Here is a 25,145-nt window from a genome sequence, read left to right on the forward strand (position 1 = left end):
AGGGGTACCTAGTCAAATAACTCCTGATTATTGAATTTACCTCCACAATTACCAGTGAGTATCTTAGACTGTAAAGGGGGTAAATACCAACAGATTGTATTATTTGAGAAACAGTATGTGATTGTGTAATTAAGGGCAGGAATATAATACCATATGCACAAGGGGCAGGGTTAATTTCAGCATTTCCTGACTAACCAAGGGCATTATGGTGTAACCCTAATGTTCTCCGGATGGCTATCATTTATATGGAGTTCACATATATGTTTATGAATATTTGGTTAAAATTCACCCATCATACTCTCTGACACGGTAATTAAAAACACCATGTTAGCTGCCAATAAAAATATTTTTGTGATTTGGTAATTATTCCAAACCTCATAGTCCCAGCTCCCCTACCCCCCGCCTTGTTGTTTTCCTGTTCTATAATGTCTAAAGCTAATCTTGATGATGGAAAAATAAATAAGTAGCAGGGAAGGCTGGAAAGCTTCCAATCACAAAAGCTCCCGAAATGGAAGCAACATCCAATCTGGCCCACCACATCATCTAGGTGGGCACTCCTTTCCTGCCTTTTAGTGATGCTTTCAGTATTCATAACAGCTGTGGAATTAAGCATTATGAACAAGAAGAAACCAACATGCAGTCTTTATTTTTCCCCATCAGTCCCAAACTATTCTGCATTAAGTTACAAAGTGAAAACCAACACACTCTCAGATGGATTTAATTTCAGCTTGGGCCCAATGCCAGACAAAGTTTCCCCATTGTTAAAACTCCACCCGTCTTTTCCATACCATGCATACAGTCCCATCCTCACCCATCTTCCAAACATATGCACGCGCACACACACACACAGAGAACCAGCCACTACTACAATATAGAACCAAATCCATCTCCCCTGCTGTCTTAGCTAGTCTCATTGCTTTCCCTGGGATGACTAGTAGGCAAGTTGGATTTGGTCTATAATGCTGATTTTTAATATTTGGGAAAATGAAGGCTACATAAAACACACATTTTCATGTCCTAGATATTGTCTTCATAATAAACCTTTTTTAATAAAAAAGTCATTTTACACAACCAGGAAAATGTTTGTTGGAGGAGCCAATTATTCCATTCAAAAAGAAAAGGTTTAAAACTTGATTAAAATATTAATGCTATAATTCAACGTACAATTTTGGCATAGCTTCAGCTAGTAATTTAACTGTGGCATATTGGCTTATAGAATCATGCAACAAACATTGATTTCAGAATACAGAAGGATACAGCTTTCGAATGCATACAGAAGAGAAACAGGTAGCGGAAGGAGTTAAGCTTTTACATGGACGGACTAGCACCAGGTCACTGTTCATGGCAATTGTCTTCTCTCTCGTCCTCTTCCCATGGATGCTGCATGAACAACTGCACTCTATTTTTATAAAGCGCAGACATGTTTGCTTTACTAAAGCTAAAGCAAGTAGTGGAAAACAGGAGAGGAGGTAGATTGGATTACTGTGTTTGAATGCTGGTTTTCTCCTCCACCTTGTACCATTCTCCACAAGCAGAAGCACAAAGTAAATGTTAAAAGACAAATGTATAAAATGTTGATTTGGCCCACTTCATGTTGGGCTTTTGGTTGCAGAAAATTTTTGCCTACCGCTGTTTGCAAAACTGCAAAAAATGCTGCTAATAGTACAATATGGAGAACCACGTAGGTACTTTCTAAAGAATTATAAAAACAACTAGTTGGAACTAAAGGTGGTTTCTTCCTGTTTGAGTTTTGTGTCCTTGACCCTTAAACAAGTAACAGAAGAACTTCCAGAAGTCTGCCTGCATACTTAGGATCGCCATAATGGTAATAATGTATAAAATTGTGTTCCAGTTTACAACTGTCATGAAGTTTCACTAGGATTCCTGTATTGCCTTCAGCAGTGTATGACTAGTCTGAGTGTAAATAAATGGCACGCCCTACCAACAAGAACAGCATTCCTGCTAATAAAGCAAAAAATACTCCTATAGGAGCCAGCATAAAAGACCAGCCATAGCGTACATAAACAGCAAAGTCTGGGCAATCCATTTTTTTCATGTTTGTGTAGTTTTCCAGATCAGCCATCGCCTGGACCCAGATGACATACATCATGACTACCAGCGAAAACAAGACACCTGAAAAAGAAACACCAGGTTTTAACAACAGAGTGTGAGACAAATGCTGGGTGCATTTACTGTAATACCTAGAAACCCATCAGTGCTTGAGGCCTCGTCTGCAAGGCACAGTCAGCCCCCACTGGATATTTTTTGCCTTTGACTTCCTCTCACAAGCACTATCTCCATCTTGCTTCTGATTTGCACTAAAAGGCATACTCCCATGACAAAGGATGTATCTGATTTTTGGTGGGTAGGCCGAAACACAGGTGTGTTTAGGGACAAAATTCAGGCAGGTATTTACCGTTTTGAATTCAGGAGCTAAAGGAGGGGGGACGGGACAGAACGACCTGGAAAAGAATACCTACCTTTGCTTCCCAAACTCTGACAGTGTTTCTATCACAGTGTTTTGGATGAGATATGAAAAGGGGAAAGGGGTGGGAAATCTTTCTATATCATCTTCACCTCTCTATATTTTGCTTCTTTTTTCTTATGAAAAGGGCTTTGTCTGAAACGGACTACTTTCAGAGTATTCTACTCAAATATTTTGCAGACAAATTCAGATGTATTTAATTCAAAATCCTCCACATTAGAAAAGAAGTTTCTGGTATAGGAAAAAAAAACCCAACAATAATTAAATAATAGCTATGAAGCAGGCTATTAGTAATAACCTCAGATTGGATACAACGGTTTCCTGGAATTAATCCACCACATAATTCACAGCCTTTTCCCAACCACTCCTCCAAAAGGCCTTTGGATTGTTTACACATGATAGTAATAGGAGCACATGTCCTTACAAACTTTGTTAATCTCTTCGTTACTATGCACCAGAAGGAGATATAAGAAGAAAGTGTTTTCCAAAGTATCAGTTGCAGCCTAATATTTCATTTCACTTTAGAAGAATGTGGACACTTGAGAAATGCAAGCCTGCAGCACAGATGCTCTAGCAGATCTGCTGGAAAACTGAGGGCACAAGTCTGAATTTTTTGCATGCTCCAGCCTGTACCCACTTGCTCCTTGAGCTCCAGCTGTCACAGCACAGTTACAGCAGCAGGACTATCTATTCCAACATTAAAATATTTGGGGGACACCACCCCATCATGTTTTTATCCCAGGATGTTTAGATGCCTCATTAAAACCACAAGCCAGTGCATACTCCTGGGAATACTTATTGCCAAACTTGAGTCTACAGGCTGTAGAGCAGCAGAGTATGAGTCAAAGGTATTTGTGGTCTCTTCCCCATCCTCCTAAATACTTGCAATGCAACCTTGAACAAATGTGAGACTTGTGGCAAAACCCACAAATGTACTTTGTAAGCACCCATGGACAGGCACTTGCTTCCAGACCCACCAGTCCTGGTAACCTTTCATGGTTAACTTTTCCCATCCCCACCCTCAGATGCTGCCTCACCACCTCCTTTCCTTGCCCTTCCTACCTGCTTACCAGGGAGCAACTCTTGTCATCACTCCCTCATTTGCTTCAGGCAAAATCAGACAGGTTAGCTGCAGCAGTTTAAATTGGTGAGCTGGTGACATTCTTGTTGGTGCTTTATTGTCAAAATATAATACTTTTACATTCTGGACATCCTGAACATCTGACAGGTGAGAGCTCACAACTCAATGTTTGTGAACACCACCTTTTGAAGCCCACCAAAAAATGAGCTGAAGTAGTTAACCTGAGGCATAATCAAAATGTGACTGAAAATCCCAAAGGATCTGCAATTTTTATGAGGCTGAAAGAAAGGAGAAAAACTAAATAAAGAAGGAGACAGACACATTTCCTGTCTATGAAATATACTTCCAGGATTACATTTTTTGCTAGGGCTTAAATTACTAACAAAGTTTAAAAAAAACAACACTCAACTCTAAAAGGCATAAATTCAATTTTGAAAGTATTTTACCTAAGTAAAACTCAATTCTGAAGGAATTTAGTGCTGCAATTGTATTAAACATACAACTGGTGAAACAATCGGAGAGAAGGATCACCTTAGGGCCAGACATAAAGAATGAGAAATTAAATTGAAGACTCTCCAAATACAAGTCAAATTGAGCAGATGATTCCTATAACAGAACATCTAATGATAACAGATAATGTAGCAACACAGGAAAATTAGAACCAAACAGAGGCAGTAACTTTTGATGTAAAAAGCAAAAAGATTCAGGGCCAAACTCATAAATGGAGTTATTAGAGACATGGAGTTTGTCCAAGGTTTCAAAACTTCAACCAAAAGAAAATTATAGCCCAAAGATTTGGAAAGATACATTGATAATATGGCACAATCCATACGAACATTGGAATTTACCTCTTCAGATGGCTGTGCCTGTGCATTTTCAAATGTCTGTAGTCTTCTATTTATTCTCTACATCAGGGCAAACTTAGTCCAAAACAATAATAATTACAGAAAGTAGTGATGTATATTCCCTTACTGTAACAGCAGGTAAGTGTTACCAGGCCTTGCACATCTGGAATGCTTTTGACCTCTGGCACCCTGGGCTGACACAAAGCTACACAGCCCAGTTACTCAGAAGCATCTGCCATTGAAACAAAACTCATTCAGAGGTGCCTTAACCTCGAAATGGGCACCCCTTGTTCTTCAGGCAGTCTGAAGCAACACCTTCTAGGTGGTTAAACTACAGCCAACTCCATGTAAGTGCAAAATAACAAGCCAGTGCTGCCAGTGGTAAAACAACTTCAGGGAAGCTGAAATCCATCCGGTGATTTCACAGCAAGCTGCTAATACCTGTGTGTGGCAAATTGTTGGGTATGGAAATTTGCTGAAGAAATGTATGTCAAGCAGAGATAAATGTCCTTCTTTAAAAGAAAGAAAAAGAAAGGGAGAATATGTAAACCCTCTTAGTTAATTAAGGCACTAGAGGAGTATTTAAGGGTTCTCACTATCTGCTAATGGAGGCTAATTAGTAGGTATATTGCTTAGTGTGTTCAAGAAATGTCTTGAACAGTAGAATCAGGCTAAGTAGAAACTGCCCGTGTCCTGTTGCCTCCAACGGCATTTCATTTGTTAGTGCTCCTTTTGTCTAATTTTCACAGAGTTATGATTTCATGGGAGTTAAGCACTTTCACAGGAGTTTACTGAGGCTCCTGTATGTTACAAATGGTAACAGAGAAAAAGGAAAACAGAAGCATTTCTTAACAGGTAGACTCTCTGTTTTGTCCATTTGGTCTTGTTTCCTAAGATGTTAGAGTACATTAGAAGCAGTGGTGAGAGCAGGGAAGCAGATCTTGTATTTCTATTATCACTAATGTATCTACTTAAAATGTTTGATGTTTCGGGCCAGAGGCATTAGTTCCTTCCTATGCATTAAGCACTTCAGGTTGTGCTTAAATTTAAGCACATGTGCAAGTCTCTTTGACTTAAAGGGTTTTTCCTCCTGGCATCCACAGTGATTGCATCAAAATACCCAAGTCAAAGGCAAGTGATGAGCGTAATGAATAGTTACTAGCACTTAAATATTTATCTCGTTGTTAGATTCCAAAATAATACTGTTTCTTTTCAGATTATAGGCTTTCATGTCTGTTTTCATTGTCTTATTTCAACAAAATGGTGGAATGTTAATGGTTCAAGAAAGGCTTGAAGAAAAAGCAGTATCAAGAACAGAGTACAAACAATTTGTTCAGTGGGCTGAGTAGCATGTAAAATACAGATACACATAACGTGTGAAGTATTTTTTACAGGCCACAAGATATAAATTTGGTCTATGCATTATGAACTGCAATAGTCGTGTCAAATAACAGTCAGCACTTTATATGGTGTTTACAAAAATATAGATCAAAAGCTGGGTTTATCTCCATTTTGTAGAAAGAAAAATGAGGCACAGAAACAACTAATCTGATATTCAGAAGTTCTGAGTATCCAAGCTTTGCTCTCGACTCTGGCTTTCAAAGGAGTTTTGGTCCTCAAAGCCAAGGCATATTTGCTTAACACATAACACATACCATAACAGAGTTGCTAATAAATACAAGTCTTCTGCCTCTCCATCCTTCTACTTTGTGCGTACATCTACACTATTTCTGCAACATCCTGCTTTGGTTATTTATAGCAGTCAGTGAAGTACCATTCACTGGAGTGTACTCAAACAAAAGGAAAGGCATTGGACTGAAGGCAATACAAAATCTTACTAAGCAATTGTCTATCTTGGTCTGCTTAAGTGTTTTAAACTAGCTCCCACCACTTCAAAATCTCACTACCTCAATTTATATGTAGGGAATATGGTATTTTTCAAGAAAAACCATATATTGCAAAAAGTTTAAAATTAGCCTATTTCTTTACATCACCCCTAATCACAAGATTTTGACTTGATTCTGAAGAATCTAGTACAGTCACTGGAATACTAGTAACTCAAAACCATCGGCAGAGCCCATGCAAAACGGAAGAGAGGTCAGAATTAGACTCTAACTGCTGGAGAGTATTTGCTTAGATAGATAAATTTTATGCTGCTTGTGGAAGAAAATGGGGAGAATACCTCTATTTATATAACTACACTACTGCTATTCCATCCTACTTCTGTATCCACAAGTTCACCTCACTAGCTTGTCTCTTTCCTTCAGAATATTAGTCATGCCAGTAAGAGTTGAGAAAGCATCCATTACAAGCGTAATAGGAATGCCTGTTCATTATGGAGGAGAATATACTAAAATGAACATATATTTATTCTGGGAAATCTGTTCCTGCAGTCTTGCAGTGACTATCTGTTGTGAATGTCATGAACTCTCATAGCCAAGCTCCAAGGCAAAATTACTGACATTGAAAAAAAACCTCCATAATTTCATGAAGCGATTATTTTTAGGAACAATGTGTGCTATGATGTATTTCTACATTTTCGGCATTTAGACCTTTTGCATAGTGTGCGGGTGTCCATTTGCCCTTGCCTTTTAGTGAATATAAAATAAAACAGCAGTTGCATGAATCAGGAATGATGGGGGAAATTATTCCTAGAACATGAAATATGTCTGAAAGAGATTAAGACAAATAAATACTTCCCTCCCCCTCCTTTTTCTTTCTTTTTTTCCATTTTGCATTTTTTTAAGAACACACATGTTTGATACACAGCTCTGTGCAGTGTGATAAGACGTGGACTTCTCTGAGGTCACTCGTTTCTGTCTTTTGCATTTATTCTTTTGAATTTCTTTCAAACAAATACTTGTGCATATTGCAGAGGAGAAAGAATACAGAACCTTTAGAAATGTCTATGAATTCAAGAGGCAGTTTGCTGGCCTTTAGTACTTATTCTTCCCACGTAGAAATGCCTTTCACTTGTCAATGGTGAATGGCTGTTTATGGCATGAATCTTTTACTATGCAGACACGAAGACAACAGGTGCTGGAAAGAATGATATGAGCTTTTTACTTGTGCCTAGAAGTTTAGAACTCTTTATATCACTTGAGAAAAACTTGTATGTGTGAGTATATTTTTTTTTTTCAATTGCATTTTTCTGCCCTTGTCCTTATTACAGATTCTACTACCTACGTTGGCCCCTTGTGATCTTTATTTAAGAAGTATGGCTGACATTCTGCTCTGAAGTACGTGCAGAGGATCCCACTTAAGAGTTATGGGAGTTGGCACATAGCTCTGAAGACAGATTTTTGTCCTCATCTAGAAGCTAGAATTAAAATATCAGTTTTTTTCACTCTTTTGGCAGGAAGCAGAAGTCATACTTGTACTTCAAATCTTGGTTCTTCACAAGGGTGTGATACTGTAATGCTCTGTGCACATCCTGGGGGCTTGCTTGTTTGACACCAGTACAAGAGGACAGTTTTCACCACCACTCAGGCAGGAACAGGCCCAGGGTAATTACAGACTTCACTGAAGGCTGCTCTAAGTGATTATTTTATGGCAGCTTTCCCTTCTTTTCCTATGACCTTTGAAGCAACTATAAGGCTTCCTACAGTTTGCACTACTGTAGCTGCTCTTGGTCCATCCTCTGATACTGTAGACATGAAGGTGAGACTGCAAAGACAGCGTTTGAGTCACTGACTGTAGTATTGTTGAATTGATATGCACTTTTTCCCCACAGGTGTAGCATCTGTAGCTTCCCCTGCAGCCTCAGGTAGTTGATGTGGTTACAAAGCTTAATAGGGAAAGCTGCTAGTCAATAAGCTGCCACAAATACTAGTAATTGTGTGTGCCTCCACATTTGTGGTAGTTCAGCTGCACCACTCAATAAGAGAAGTGGGCAGCCTTTCTTAAAGATCAGGGTGAAGAAAAGGCAGGTGTGTGACTCTGCCACAGATCAGACATCAGAATTGCTCTGCGGGTATGTTTGCTGCTATTCTGGGCCCCAGATATGTGACACTGCAAAGAGGCTTCTGAGGCTCCTTTGGCCCTTGGAGACCCTTTGCAGTTCATCTACACGGGCAACAGTGATGCTGGCAGAGAGACCTTGAGTCCTTGAGTGGGTAATTACAGGGCTCTGAGGGTGAGAGGTAAGGGCGTGGGCACCCAGGTGATGATGGTCTCAAACCTGCTGCCCAAAGGATGAAAACTGTACAAAAGTTGGCATACACTGTGCATCAGCTCCTAGCTTTGTAGCTAGCATCGCAAACAGGGCTTTGGCTTCTGTGACTGTGGAACCCTCTTTGAGATACAAGGACTGCTGGGGAGAGACGAGATCCATCAGACAGGGTGGGGAAAGAGCAACAAGCTCAGTAACCTTGTGAGAAGAGATGCAAGCAAGGACCATTGGCAGATGGACATCAAAGCGTCCAGATAAGCAGGGGGAAGGGAATGGAGAGCATATGTATGGGACAGAGCAATGAGGGAGGCTCATACACTTCCACTGAGAAAGCAGCACAACTGAAAGCCCATCTCAAATGCATATACATAAATGAACTCTGTTGGAATAACACAAGAGGAATTCATGTTCATGCAGTCACTGGATGACGGATGATGCCATTGCAGCTGCAGACATGGTGAGACAGCTTGCTTGATTGGAATGCTTTGCTGGATGGATACAGGTTCTTTAAGAACAGGCATTTACGATGGGGTGGGATGGCTGCAGTCTGCACAAAGAAATATCTTGAATGGACAGAGATCTTCTAAGTAACAGGAGCTTATGGGTTAAGATCAACAAGGTGGACAAAAAAGGTGTGGTCATGGTGGGCATCTGCTACAGGCCACCCAATCAAGAAGAAGAAGTGGACTGGGAAAATAGCTATGATTTCTGGTTCTCATCAGGGACTCGGCCACTCCAATATCCTCTAGAAGGGCAACATGGCAGAGAGCAAGCAATCCAGAAGGTAGGTGGCTGGACTGCATCAAGGATAACTTTTTGAAACAGGTGTGGAACAGACCAACTAATGGAAGTGCTTTGCTGGACCTGCTAATCATGAATAAGGAAAAACTGGTAGGGTTAGCCACCATACCTGGTGGTGACAGTAGATAGATGGGGGTAGCTGTGGTTATACAAAACACTTAGCTTTTGGATAGCTAAATAGTTGGCATGAAACCCATTCCCAATAATTTCTTTAGCTGCTTTCCGAACCCTACGATGGCACAGCAGACCATTCTACAAGCTGTTCTCTTCAGTTGAGGCAGAGCTTTTATCTGCTACGTAATTTGTCAGTTAAGGTTGTAAAAGATACAGATACTTCAGTCCCATAACAGGTATTAAAATTGCTTCGTCTAATATTTTTCTTTAAAGATATATGTAAGTAGGTAAATGACTGATCTTCCTATTGTCTTCCAAACTTCCACAGAACAACCACCTTGTCTAACTTCTCCCTCAGAAGCTTACTATTCTCTCCAGTATAATGGCTACTTGAACTTTGTGGTAAGACAGCATCCAGGCCCTTTCAAAACAATGTACATAATTCCTTTTTTTCTTCAAATCAATACGCTGGTTTCTGTTTTACAAGAACTCTAACTTCACCTATGACTGAAGTCACATTACATCTTTTCATTTTCCCGTTAGGTCTGTGTTTAAATAGATGCACACCCTGGCTGCATCCTGATCACACGTTGGTATGAGTCGTAAATATACACCACTTCTCATCACTCTCCCCTTCCATGCCCTGTTTTCCTTTGGGAGGCAGTAAATGAACAAGCTCTCTAGTCCTGAAGGAGATGGACAGAGGAAGGGGTCAGGGCAGCAGGGAACACGGTAGAGCACACCACCCTGCCTTCTAGAGGCAGGCTAAAACCCTCCTCTTCGGTACCAGGTTCTACCTTATCTTGCTCTGCCCCCAAGGTATCCCAGATTTAAGATATTAACTTAAGAGACAGGCCTAAGGTCACACACAGGGATAATAAAGCTCACTTAACCTCACACACCTAAAAACATAGTCTCTCTAGATTTCCTCAGTAAAGGAAACAGAGGTTTAGGGTTCCTCCATAACACATTCATCTGACCCATATTAGACCCCACTTTCAGGAAGAAATGAATCCCCAGCTGAGGGAACTTCTTACACGCCTACCATTTTGACTGCCAATGAATGTTATTGCCTCCTGCAGGCCTCCTAGGGAAGCCAAGGGAGACTAGCACAGACTTGGGGATCTAACTTTCCCCTGCCTGAATGAGGGCAGATGAACTGGCCCAGAGTGGAGAACACACACGTTGCTTCGGGCCTCTGCCCGTCAGTTCCTGGTGCCTTCCAAGTGCCTGTTTCCTCTCCAACAGCCTCTGCTACTTTCTAGTGACAACTGAGGTTTTTTACAGATTACAAATGCAGGAAAAAAGCAGGACTTACATGGGCTCTTACCCTGCAAACTAGTGGCAAAACACATTGAAGTATCTTAGGATTTCCTTCAGACTATGAATATTTTTTGTACGTCTTTTAAAAGAGTGAAGGAGTAATTCTCAAGGGATCAAACGCAAGTACGCAGGAGATTTTTCAGCAAAAATATTATAAAATACTTCCCACACTTCACTAAGGGTCCTTTAAAAGGGAATAATGATGACTAGCTGCGTATGCAGAGCTGCGAGGTGAAGTGGGTAAGCAAGGTCAGCAGGTCAGTAACAGAAGCAGAAAGAGAGCCCAGGCCTTTTGGCCCTGACACGAGTGGCTCTGCCCCATAACACAATCCTGCTCTCACAGGACTGCCTCTCACCAGGCTTTATACAAAGGAGAACAGTGATTGAGCACATACTATCATTTACATTCTACACAACTGTACGTCACACACCAGTGTGGCATCTTCCCAGACTTTACAAGGTTAACAGAAGAGCATCCCAGAGAGCTGCCCATATCAGCTGAATTCTGGGTGGGTGCATCCTCCATAGTATGTGTGGGTAATGAGGAAGGAGGAAATTGTTATTTGTTCTTTTATTCACAGAGGTTTAGAGCTCCCACTTACTCATATGTGACAACTATTTTGTGTAATCCAATCACATCCCAAACATTTCTCCTATATTGGTCATGTGAATGTGCTGTGTCTTCCAACTTCTTTAGAGCCCACCATAATCATCTTTTGTATCACTAATTAAAAAAACCCTCTCGTTAGCTAAAGCCCTTGAGAATCCTATAAGGCAGCATCCCTAAATACCCATTCTTTTTCTTGCTAAAAAAGTAGATTGAAATTGCAGTGTAATTCCATGATTTGCCCTGTATTTTTTTATCTTAATCTAAAAGTAGCTTATAGAATAGCTTCATGACTAAATAACTGAGGAAAGAATTGTCTCCAAGGCAGGCACCCCACAGGCCAAAGGATAGAAGCATTTGCTTGTTCTTTCTTTTAACCATGATTAATATAATTTCTGGTCAAGGAAAATGGAAGAAATACCTCATCGTTTCTATTCTTTAATTGAGTGAGCAAACAGTATACCCACCAGCAATGATGAAAAAGCCTCCTCCTGCCTTGTACAGAATGTGGCTGGCAAAAGGAGCTGCACAGATGATGAAGAAACTAGCCATCACAATAGTGAGCACTCCCAGGAGCATAAGAACTGTCCAGAAACCTCGATAAACTGGAGAAAGGGAAGAAGGAAAAAAAGAATACAACACTTTTTAGAACTTAAACAAGTTGACATATTTGTCTAATAAAGATCTTTCTTTTCCCCTTCTCTTTTCACTTGCCTTATTAACAAATGAAACATTCGTTCTATTGTGCATATACGTTATATATCATGTGGACCAAATCAGGTTTGAACGCCAGTCCTTATCTGATGATCATGGAAAATAAGTTGTAAGTTCCCGTGAATGAAATCCATCTCTCTAATATTTAGCAGTCACTTGTAAGATAGCAACTTGACCAAATTTATGCTCTTTAGAAAATAGTACACCAAAGCTGTAGCAATGATTCTTTGGGATAAATGATTGGACTGACAGGATACAATTGTTTTACCAAAATTGTCTGAGAGAAGCAGAGAGCTGGAACATCTTGGCATTCTTAGTGCTCAGACCATATAACCAATAGCAATCTGTCAGTTCTCCACAATTTACAACTGGATAATTCTCCTTACATATAGTCATATTCAGCAGAAGGAAATCTAAAGCAGGAGGGGGGAGAAACTAAAAAAAAAGTAACATGGGTTTCTAAAAAAACAGTTAAGTATTTTAAACCAGCCTATTCCTGCTCTAAAGCTCTTTGTATTTTATTAAATTTAAAATGTTATGTTTCAGAAGTCTCTGTTAGACAGTGCCAAGCAGTGTGGAATTAATGGATGCAGCTGGTGATAAATGAGCCGAGAGTTTTGTGACATACTCTGGCCAAAAGAGTCTTTCTAACAATTATTTTTTAGCTGGTTAATTGCACATCCATTTAACAAAGTCATCATTTTACAAATGCTACAAGAGTGACATAAATTTCTCCCATGAATTTAAAAATTGGTACATTAACACAACCCATTAGTAAAATTATGAGTTGCAAAGATCTCCATCGTCAGATCTGAAAATCTTGAAGCACTGACAATTCAGTCAGTGAAAAACATTTCCACCCAACTGAGGGAAAGCATATAAGCCAGCTGGCAAGTCAGGAAAAGTGAGCCACAAAAGAAACTGCCACTTATCATTTGACAGCACCTACTTACTGTTATGGCAAAACACAACCAAGCAACTATTATACTGGTTCATATCCTGAAAGTTTCAAATTCATACAGCTTGTTAGAGCCAGCTATTCTGGAATAATTTGGGTTTGCTCTCATCTGAAATCTGATGGTGCACTAGACATTATCAGCTTGTGCTTCCTACTAATGTGTTCCAAAAATCTATAGTTTTTAACTTGACCAGCTTAACTCATGTTAAAGTATACACCATCTTGCTTCTATCAGCCTCGTAAATGTATTAGCTAGATCACGTTCACCACATCACATTAGCCACACTTTTTAAATAACATCCTTTTTAATCCAGGCAAACATTCAGAGACACAATTTTCCGCCACACTGATCAGCAGATTTGGGCACAGGAAGGATGAATGTTTCTGAAAGTAGCTGGCAGAAGGGTTAAAATTGTGTTTTGGTTCATATCCAATACAAGTCTTCTTGCCACATAAGCAAAAAAACATGGAAACAGTAGGTAAGAAATAAGGCTGTGGTTCAGCAAAGCAGTTAAGTGTGTGTTCTGCTTTAAGTACTCTCCCTCTTACGGGATTTAGGCACCTGTTTAAAGTTAAACACATAGTTAAATGATTCACTAAATGCAAATGGGCAGTGAATGGAGACCTGAAAAGGTAAATCTCTCAAGTCCTTCAGTCTTGGGTCTCTGAAGCAATTTCATATTATTTTACTCATGGGGCTACTTTGCTAAGCTTCATCGCAGTCCCCAAGTCCATGGGACATTACTTCCTCATTTAAAACCTAATACCGCTAAATCAGTCTATAACCACCCAACTCTTTTACATGGATGGCCCAAGGTACTTCAAAGTCATGCTACATAATAGGACACATTGGCCAAAATGGACCTTGAAAAAGCTTTCTTCGATATCATTATGGTGGGTCACCTAAGTCATACAGCAGTGTTTCTATTTTCTGAATGGATGAGGACACAAGCTTCTCCAGCATTACAAAATTAGTATACACTTTCATTATCTACTCCTCATACAGGAAGCTTTGAAGTCTGCTTTTAGTGAAATTTTACCAGAAAATCTTGATTTGTTCACCTATTCCTGGAAACTGAACACAAAAGGAGTACAAATGTAACTGATGAAAATTTGTTTAAGCTTCTCTGTAACTATACAAGAGAAAAGCTGTTTCTCTGCTCCAACAGCATAACTATTTTATGCATTATGCGTGAAACACTGATTTGACCTAGCTTCATCTGAAATAAGCTTCCATTCTATTTCTCTAGAAATAATTATTTACTCTAGAGATCATGGATAAATTCTGATGATCCTAATACTTGTTTAGCCAGCTAACTCTGTCATTAAATGTCAATTAGAAAATAGAGTAGAGTTGACAGGCAAAAAGTCTGCAATGTTTGCAAATCAGCAACTTTTCAAGTGAAAGACTACCCCCTCTAATCTGCAAGACAGTAAGTCATTATGGTCATTTGTGGCACAGGTCTCAGGAAACACCCTAAGAGTATTTAGACATTTTCTTTAGTAAGGGAATTAAAAAGCAACCAATTTTCTGCACAGACGACTTCACTTATTTCATACTCAGACCATTTTTGCTCAGACAACATTTCCCATCTTCTAGATGGGCAAGATCAGTTCCTGCAGGGCTAATCATTCAAAATTACAATGCAGCCCTACTGCTGTCATTTAGCTGAGCTGGCATCTATAGATGAACACAAAAGAGCTGGCTGAAATTAAAACCACCTAAGAATGAATTTATTCTTCAAGTCAAAGACTTTGCTGCTCTGAGACTGAGGTGAACCACGACAGATAAAATACAACAGAAGATGCTGCTTTCAATTATGCTTCCTTATATCCCATGAAAAGGGATGACACTGTGATTCAAGCAGCCTGTTTCAAGAAATAATGGTTCAGTGTACCTATACAAGGTGTTAAGAGAAATTTGCACCATTTCAAATCTCACTGAGGCAGTTCATAACATAGCCCATGTTCTGGTCCACATGACAAGGAGCACCCTTGCCTCTGCAAGGTACTTCAGAGATATGTTTGAGTTAGCTACCTCAAGTACACGCATTATTCCCAGTGTTTCCTGCAGTAGAAGAAATAAAGTACAAGCACTACCACAGAGTCTGAGGTAAACCTATCTATCTACAGTGTTAATCTTAGATACCATTGCTCTGTGTTGCAAGAGTGCTAAACAGAAGGTTCTGTAACTTGCCTTGGTAAGCTGCCCCTTCGTTGGGGTACAACATTTGGCTTGTCAGTGACAGGCAGGCCTAAAAATAAAATAGGACTTAGAGGAAAACAAGAGTACACACGGTATTCTTGTCTTTGAGTGCTGCATCGTTCAGCCTGTATACTATGGGAACATTATAGCTGCAGTATATTCCTCCAAAATTGCATGTCTTGTAATTTTCCATTGCTACTTGCTTTTCTCCCTAAGGATCCTAATTTAGATTCCTCTGGAGACTTCTGTGTCATCTGAAAATGGGAAGAAGTATCTGGTTTGAGAAAGGGACTGACTTTTGGAGAAATGGCTGAAAATTATCAAAAGCCCCCTTTTCTAGTACAGTAGATCCCAGCATTGATTATAAACTGAAGCCACAGATTCATATTTTAAGATGTTACTGGTGCATGATATGAAACAGAAGCAATAACATATCTGAAAAAGTTACAGAGCTGTGTCATCTGCAATGCACACCTGTTGTGTAGTAGCCGTGCTCGCCTCAGAAGCTCTGCAACGGGTTACTCAAGAACAGGTTAGCTAATGACACAATGCAACACCCATTGATGACTGGAGACGTTAACACCAACCTCATGAAACCATACCACATATTTTATTGCCCTTGCTGACTTCAAGTGTTGTAAAATCTCAGCCATCAGCCCATACATTTTCTATGGCATATCAAAAAAAACCCCAACCACTTAATATTGAATTAATATCAAACATTAATTATTAAGCACTACAAAGCTGAAAACTTTTTGAAGCATGTGTGAGTACAGTGCTGCATAAACGTTACTAAGGATAGGTAAAAATGATTTGGAAAAGTTGCCTTGAATTTTCACCCACAGACTCACATCCTAAAGTGAACCTTTCCTGTGATTTCACTGTGAATTGTATATTAGAATATGTCTTTTTTACTTCTCTATTTAATGTAGGAGATATCAAAGTGCTTTTGACAATAGGCATCAAAATGCCACCCACAATATAAAATACAACGAAAGGTGAAGTGCCTGAACTGCTCTAAATCAGGAATATCTTCTCTGCAGATAAACAGCTGTAAATGAGATCACACATCTCATCAGCAGCACAGGAGACACACCTGGCAACACAATAAACCTTGCAAAACTTTTCTCAGTTTCACTCAGTACCCTTTACTATCCCTTAGTAGTAATAACCTTTTTTTCCAATAACCTTAACAGTAAAACAAATACAATATTCAAAGTACGAATACATTGCTTTTTTAAATACTCCTTGCTTTATCACTCCTTGGTGGCTGGGGAGTTCTCCCTTAGTAAATGTACTGTATTACAATCTCTCATGGGCAATTATGTGACTGCATTACATAACAGCATTTTTTTGCCCTCGAAATAGGCTACTGCTAACATTTCACTGTAGAATTTTTGTTTTCAGATTTCATTGCTGATATTTTCTAGATTACTTTAGGTTAATTACTTTAAGTTGAAACTTAGTAACAAACCTGCCAATAAATTCGGTCACACCATTTTAGATGTAACAGCTGCTGAACGAGAATTTCGCTTCAGTCCTATAAACATTCCGTATTCTACATTATATTAGGTACTACTTCAAATGCTGGCAATGTGCCCAGTACTGGACAAAATAAGATACTAATGGTCAGAAAAAAAAGTACTAGCAACTACAAATCAGAGTATTAAACTAATGTGTCAGCACAGCCCCACTAAATGCCTTCCAATTCAGCTTCAGAAGGCGCTGGGGCAATTTGCAACAGTTAAGGAACCATTGTTTATTTCCAAATCAAGTTGAAAAAAAACCCCGCAAAAATAAAATTAATGACTTGCCTAAGTGCTAGATCTTGCACTTCTTTTTCGTAGGAATAATCTCACTATAGCCAACGGGACTACTTGTACGAGTAAGGACTTTGTACATTTTTCAAAAACAGGCCTAGCATTGGCCTGTAGTAAAAGAGAGTTTTATAAAAGCGTGATAGTCCTTGAATGTCAGTGTTACGTAATCTAATGACATGATACCATACATTAATTTAGCTAGCAATGAATTATTATCTAAGTACTATATTATTATGTTTTCAAAATAGCCTGACAGGATAACCAAGCTGATTATGATTATACAAATGTATGTTTATTTTAGAATGTAGAGGTCACTACTCTGGCACTTTTATTGTATGGGCTAATTTCATTTTTTTTTATTCCTAGCTTGTAGTTTGTTGCACATATGTTTGTGAATTATCATACAAATGAATGTGGTGGCAACACAATGAGGTGCTGTCTAAGTCTACTTACTAGCTGCACACTATAATAGCTGTCACTATAAACCACACCATGTACCCTCACACAAAGTCACTAGAGTCAGGCTTCCCCTGAGTTCATTTAGATGCCTATTTCAGGTTAAGATAAATAACATGGCCTGCAAATTCCAAGTGCATTAACCATAAATGATGGTTAGCACAGCTGTGGACTGCACCTTACACTGCAGGTAGGTGAAGTCCTCCCCACTCCACCAAGATACTTAACAAAACCAGTGAATGAACAAAAGCATTGTAACTGTGATTAAGAGATACAGAAAGCTGCAATTCAAAGCACTGCTATCTAATCCTTCAAAGCTGATCATGCATCTGACAGTAATGATGAAAAGAAACCCGAGACATTAAAACATGCATTCAGATTCCCAATATAAGCATCACTATAAGCTCTTCTGTCTACATTTCCATCTAAGGTTATAATTCTTGACACCAAGAGATCATAGTCTAGGTTTGCACAGCAGGATGAACCAAGCCTTTGGTCTAAAGCTTTGCAAAATGTACTAAAACACTAAACTTGAAGGTCTTCAGTGTTTGAGTCTTTTGGGAACTATCACACAAACACCACAAAACCAACACACAAAAAGATGTAAATAAGCTAAGAGGGGATAGATTGAGCCTCTTTTGAATTCTGGCCCAGAAAATCTCTGAGCTAAATTCCTACTGATACTAAAGCCAAACGAGTTAAATCAACAGAGAACTTGGTCCAGTCACTGCACTCAAAAATCATCAGAGGTTTTATGTTCCTCAGGAAACTTATCTTTGCCTGAGCCCTTCTAACTGGATGGTAACATGGCACTCCACCAACAAACCACACTTGTGTTTCCACTAGGGGCTGCATTTAAATCCAAATTCCTCTGATAAGGTCCCAAAGTCTCTTAAGCCAAACAGTCTGTAAAAGAAGTCACATGCCCTTGCTTGCTCAGAAACTAACAGTTCTGGTATCAGAAAGTTAGAGATTTTTAGAAAAATGTGTTGTACATACATGTTTGATTTTTCTGTGAAGTTTAAAGCTTTTTATTCAGCTGTTTATTTTTCTATGAAAGAGCAAACTAAGTATTTTTCAGATGACAGAATATTTCTTATCCACTCCTAATTAAAATCGGACTTGAGGGACTCACTAAAAACACAGTCATAAACCTGTGTGGGAGATTTCTTCTTTTTATCCCCAAAAGTGAATATGTTGAGAAAGCTATGAGCCATGAAAATGGTACTACTGTATCAAGAAACAGTAGCAGAACCAAAAAAAGGGACAATAACCTCAATCTTTTTAACAAAGACAAGTGTAAGGTCTTGCACCTGGGAAAATATAATCCAGGAGTGCAGCTCAGACTGAGATCCACCTGGCTAGAGAGCAGCTCCATGGAAAGGGACCTGGGGGTCCTGGTGGACAGGAAGCTCAACATGAGTGAGCGGTGTGCTGCTGCGGCCAAGAAGGCCATCAGGATGCTGGGTTACATCAAAAAGGGCATCACCAGCAGAGATAAAGAAGTCATTATCCCACTCTACTCAGCGCTTGTCAGGCCACACCTGGAATACTGTGTACAGTTCTGGTCCCTGTTATACAAAAAAGACGTGGACAGGCTGGAGGGGGTCCAGAGAAGGGCCACCAAGATGATCGAGGGTCTAGGAAGCCTGCCGTATGAGGGTAGGCTGAGAAAGCTGGGTTTGTTCAGCCTTGAGAAAAGGAGGCTTAGAGGTGATCTCATCACCATGTACCGGTACTTAAAGGGGAGCTACAAAGAAGATGGAGACTCCCTTTTTACAAGGAGTCACATGGTGAGGACAAGGGGTAACGGGTACAAGTTACTCCCAGGGAGATTCCAATTGGACACGAGAGATAAATTTTTCACAATGAGAACAGTCAATCCTTGGAATAATCTCCCCAGGGAAGTGGTTGACTCCGCTACGCTGAACACATTTAAGACTCAGCTGGACATGGTGCTGGGCCATCTTGTCTAGATTGTGCTAGAAAGGTTGGACCAGATGATCCTCGAGGTCCCTTCCAACCTGGTATTCTATGATTCTATGATTTTTGGTAGTGCCTTTTGTTCTATGTTTAATTGATGTAAGGTATTAGATTCAGCCAACTGGATGTACAAATAGTTGATGAAATCTTGTTCTTCTTGAAATCAAACCAAGGGCTTTTGCCACTGGCTTTTACAGAGACGCATTTCCTCCACCGCGAATCAAGAAGAGGATAACCTTCTAGTATTTCTTAATTTAGCAACTGCAGTTGCAGCGACGTTCTAAAAACCTGATTGCCAAATATCACCAGCAGGACTGTCAAACTAGGCTAAAGGAGAAAGAAGTTTTGAACTAACAGAAGAGATGATGACATAAGCTTCTTCATAAAAAGTTGTGAAAGATTCTTGAACAAGCATACCTACTCTAGTAAATAACTCAGCTTGGATGCTGAAAATGAACTGGAAGCATTAAAAAAAAAATCCTCTTCAGTTTTAATGAGCTCAAAAGCAATCCAACTGTATCTATTTATATAGCAGGAATGGCTCTGAATACACTCTACCTGAGCCAGCATCTATAGTACAGTTCTGTCTATTTTTAATCTCCTAATATGAAATATAGATAGGAAAATTATATTTGAGCAGTGGTTCTTTTGGCAAACATTAACTAAAATTAATTAAACTTTTGATGATATTCCTTCTCCTTTCCTTATTCTTTGTTTGTCCACTTCTGTGTAATCACGCAATATAATTTAAGGATCCTTTGTGAAGGTATGAGTGAATGGTGGAATACAAACTGTCTAGATTATTAGGAGCTGGTGACTCTGTCACTTTCAAATGGAAAGATAAACTGTTCTAGATGTGCTGTGAAGTTACAGACTAGAATCTCTCTGAATGCTGAGGTCTGAATTCTGCCTGGACAAACAGTTCATGATTTCAAAAGATTAACAGAACCATTATCAGTCCAACTTATTTTTTGTTCATGTCTGCAGCATAAAAATCGGATTCTGAAGACACTTCAAAGTTAGCAAAGGCATAATTACAGCTTCAGGACAGAACAGGATCACTTAAGTCACTGAGCCACTGGGCTCAGAGACATGCAGCATCAACACATAATGGGTTATTTGAAAAGTCATATGAAATAGGTATCAGAAGTGATTTACTTCAAATACATTTGCATAAAGCCCTTGATCTGATGAAATGTGACCAATATTTTTAAATGGAGTTGTAAAAACAGCTTTCCAGGCATTATTCAAGTTATAAGTTTTTCAATTACTCTATATCTTCCATATATATAAAAATATGTCTCTTACTGGACTAGAGTTTCTTGGTGTTAATATTTCAGCTTAACATAGTAAGTATTTTGAACTATTATAGATAATATATACATATATAAAAAGAGCTTAGTTCACAGAACAAAACTACCCATTGCTACAGTCTTAGGCTACATTATTCATGTATGGCACACACTGTTTAGAGTAATTTCAGTGCCTCAGTTCCCTATAGTATCAATGGAGAGAAGATGGCACATCCACCAGTTGGTGTAGTATAACTGAGTTAGCTGAATAAACTTAGACAGTATCAAGGCCCCTCTCCTCCCTCCTCTTAAAGTAAAAATGCAACATATTTCCACATGTGGTTATTTATTTAACAAAAAAAAAAAAAACAGTTTTATTGGAATACATGAGAAGAAGTACTTGTTTAATGCATTCAGCCCAAGATACTTTTTATGTTGGATAAAAAAGCACTAAAAAAGCAAATGTCTCCTTTTTTAGAAACTACTCCCATTCTGCCATCATGCTTAAACCTAATCATTCATTTAAGTGCTTTGCTAGAGAGTGGCTTAAATATGCATGTTGTAAAATTATGAGAAGTATGAAACACTAAAACTCTATTAATTAAACTGTGTGGAGCGATAAGACTGTTTTATACTGAAGCATCCAAATTGTTTTCTTGAAACTACAAGCATTGTGTCCATTTGCAGCCAAAAAAATACTTACTGATTGCAGAGTCATAGGAGGTTGAATTGTGTTCATCTCGGATAAGAGGAAATGGGGACAGGTAAGCATGTGTACAATTCTTAGAAGGTGACTGGTTAGCTAAAAGTGAAAGAAAGCTAAAGATTAATATTTTACTGCCTTAACAATAAAATATTTTAAGCCTGTTGTTTAAATGCGCAAACTGAGTTTCGTAGGTCAAGATTCCAGGTCCTTTCCCAGGCAATAGCTTTACAGTGGATTTTGCTTCAGTAAGAGATACCAGCCTTGTTACCCAGTCAAGGATATTCCTTAAAGGGCAACATAGATTTGTACTATGGGAACAGTAAAGCAGCCTTGCTGAAGGCAAGAATCTGGCACACTGCAATTTATATGCAGTGCATATGTATGCTTTTATATGCATATGCACCTTTCTCTTGTGAGAGTTAATTATGTCTGTCTCATTATTGCATGTCCCACCAAAAAAAAATGAAAAAAACCCCAGGAAATTACTTTTTCTCTTGTGAAAGAGCAATGAAAAATATCAAGCATCTTCAGAAAGTTTACTGTCTCAACAAATATGAGTTTAGTCTATGGAATCAATATCCCCAGAGAAGGGTTATTTCACTCTTTATATTAAATGTTTATAAAAACATCACCTTCTTCCTTGTGAAAGAGAAGGGCTGACTATAGCTTAAACCACATTTAAATTTCAGATTCCTGACCGCAGAATACTCCAGATAAATAACAAGGGGAAATTAACTGCCGTGAATATTATATTTGCCACCTAAGACCAAGCAACATATTTAGCAAAATATGGGTTATTGAAGTCAAATTTGTATGATGGCATCTGCTTTTCACAAGGATTGTGGAAATCTTGCAGTAAGGAGAGGGAGGTCTGTGCCTCAGAGGTAGGGTCAAAGACAGGAAAAGAATTTTTGCTTGACCTCTTCTTCATGGGAGATTTTGGTTGTAAAATACTATCTGATCTTCCAGAATCCTGGCATGTAGTGAAAGAAAGCAAAGGGTCATCTGTGACTTTAGTAGAGGGATTCTTCTGGAGATGATGTGTCCTACACCACTTTCACAGTGGAATTGCCCATACCCTCCTTAACCCATTCATAGAACTAGCTGGAGAAACTCTCCAAGCAAAAATTCATGGACCATCCTAACCACTAACCTCTTTTTCCCTACGTTGCAGAAATAAACAGTCTACTTTTAACAATAAGTGGCAAGAGACTGTCCTGATAAGGATGGACTCAGGTTAACAGGACAGCCATAACACTCACAGCGTAAGTTGATAAACATGTATGATTTTGTCTCTGGGTTTCCTATAGTACAGATTACAAAAATGTTTGTCAAGAATTTATTTTAGGGTAGCTGAAGAACCTGATCACCAAAGCCATATGAAATCCAGTGATTCATAAGATGGAAAAAAAAAAATAAAAAAACCACAAAAATTTTGAGAACAAACTACTGTAGATAATGTAAAAGTAAAAAGTTACTTACTATACCAGAAATTCCACATGCTGGCATTATTCTCTCCTACATTTCCACTAAACCAGCACCTCCAGAAGAAACCTTCATGATGGAAAGTGGCCTTCTCTCCCTGTGGGGTGGGGGGGAAAGAAGCAATTATCATACAATTTTTAAATGGCCGAAAGAATCAAGTTCAACTGAAATTAGATGTTGAGGTAAAAAACACTACCATCATAACGAAACACAGCCTGTCTGAATATAGGTTAGCTATAGCATATCTAAACAGTTATACTTCCTTTGAAAAAATGTCATATTGCAAAAGTAGTATAACAAAAGACAAATTCATTTTAGAGTTGATTACAACTGGTTAAAAGAGGTTTTGAAGCAGGCTTGTAAGCCTCCAGAAGGTCAAAATGAGTATATTCAAATGTTCATACAAAAGTAAATTCTTACAAAATAAACACATCCAAAAAACCTACATATATAATTCTCATTATAAACAAAAATGTCCATACTAACCCCAGTATCTTCAGGTGCTTTCGAACACCTTCCTATTTCTGTAGCAAGAAGCCAATAATCAGTTCCAAATGCCACCAAAAAAAGCAAAACCCCTAGAGCCGCAAAGAAGCCTCCAAAAAATATCCCCACACTCAGTTTCATTATCAGTTATCTTCAACAACAACAAAAAAGGAACTACTTTTTTTAATTACTTAAGAAGAAGTAGTAAAATAAATAAAAATTTTGGGAAAGTGACTAAAAAGCTGTTTGGAGAATATAGCTCATATCCGAAGAAGTTTCTCTTCACTTGACTTTCTGCCTGTGTTTCCCAATGCCCCGTGAGTCGATTTGTGTCTCCTAATTTGTGTTCCATGTGGCTGACTCAAGCCTGACAGATGAAAAGGGCTTTCTATTTTAGGACACTGATGGCAGAGTTTCATTCTGTTTCTCTGTCTGGGCAAGGCCAGTCAGAAATAGCTGACCTTCCCCTAACTAATCAGGGATTGACTCGAAATATTATTGCAGCTGGTGCATCAACATTAGTGGAGATGGTGATGGAGATGCAATGGCTCTGTCCATCCATGTGAACTGCGTTATAGGGCATGTAGTAGCAGCACGGACTTCCAAAGTTCAGGCTTGGTGGTGAATGTTTCCTTGGCTGCCAGCAGGGAAGGAAACACAGGCAACACTTTGGAAGTTACTGTAAGTCATGTTGGTAAATAAAGGCTGAGATTTTTTTATGTAACTTTGAAAACATGGTAGCCAAATTGCAGAGATGCCTTTGAAAAATCCTAACTTCTATTACAAATCCAGTTAGCTATAAAATTCTACATCTTGCCCTTAAAATAATAGCTTTAACGACACTAAACTAAGCATTTAACTGCTTTATTTATTCAGATGCATCTTATTTGCATATATCACAAATGCATGCAGTTAAAAATTCCCCCCAGCACAGCACCTGATAAAGAAACTTCAGTCTTTTAAAAAAAAAAAGACGACACTTTCCCATACGTGTACTTTGGCCATTTTGGAAGGTGATGAGGTAACAGGTTTAAACTCCAAGGACCCACTGCACAAGAAAAAGGCTTTTCCAACAACTTCTTTTCATGCCAAGCAGGCCTTCCTGAACACCTCTAGTGGATTACAGGGCATGCTCCTGTAGAGATTTGTTGAGTTCATTATGCACCAGATCCTGCAGTCCTTACCCAATAAATTTCCACTGGCATTATCTAGCACCAGAGTAGAAAATATTCCACTGACTTTCCATGCTAGGAAGTGCTGGGACCAAGAGAAAGATGAAATCAGTTTACTCCAGAAAACATTCGTCACAAAATTTTATTGCAACAGACTTAGGTCTCCAGAGGGACTCCTACTTCCAATATCCCAGTATCAATTTGGACAGTGCTGAAGGAGAGCAAAGAAAAGACTGTTTCTACCACCTCTCCTCATTTCCAGACAGATGAACCACAGATGTGTCCTGAGTGGTTTTATAACACTGCATTATCTGCCTAGCGCCATATTCGCATTTGTTGCAAGTCATATTTTATTCAAACCTGATACTATACTAACTTCATACACAAGTACATCTAATATTTTGTGGCCTTTTTGCACTGCACAGTTTCAGTGTATGCAG

General features: G+C 38.9%; 1 protein-coding gene across 1 annotated transcript; it reads right to left on the bottom strand.

The window, feature by feature from the left end:
• Positions 1-676: 676 nt before the first annotated feature.
• On the bottom strand, positions 677-23,674 carry TMEM182 (transmembrane protein 182; the record flags this gene model as incomplete). The annotated part of the gene is made up of 5 exons (XM_082337848.1): positions 677-2,133; positions 11,895-12,032; positions 21,560-21,658; positions 23,045-23,144; positions 23,534-23,674. 5 exons carry the CDS (start codon positions 23,672-23,674, stop codon positions 1,910-1,912), a joined length of 702 nt encoding a protein of 233 aa, XP_082193974.1. The 3' UTR covers positions 677-1,909.
• Between the last annotated feature and the right edge of the window lie 1,471 nt (positions 23,675-25,145).

This window comes from Platalea leucorodia (genome assembly GCF_965183815.1).
Source record: "Platalea leucorodia genome assembly, chromosome: 2".
Lineage (NCBI taxonomy): Eukaryota > Metazoa > Chordata > Aves > Pelecaniformes > Threskiornithidae > Platalea > Platalea leucorodia.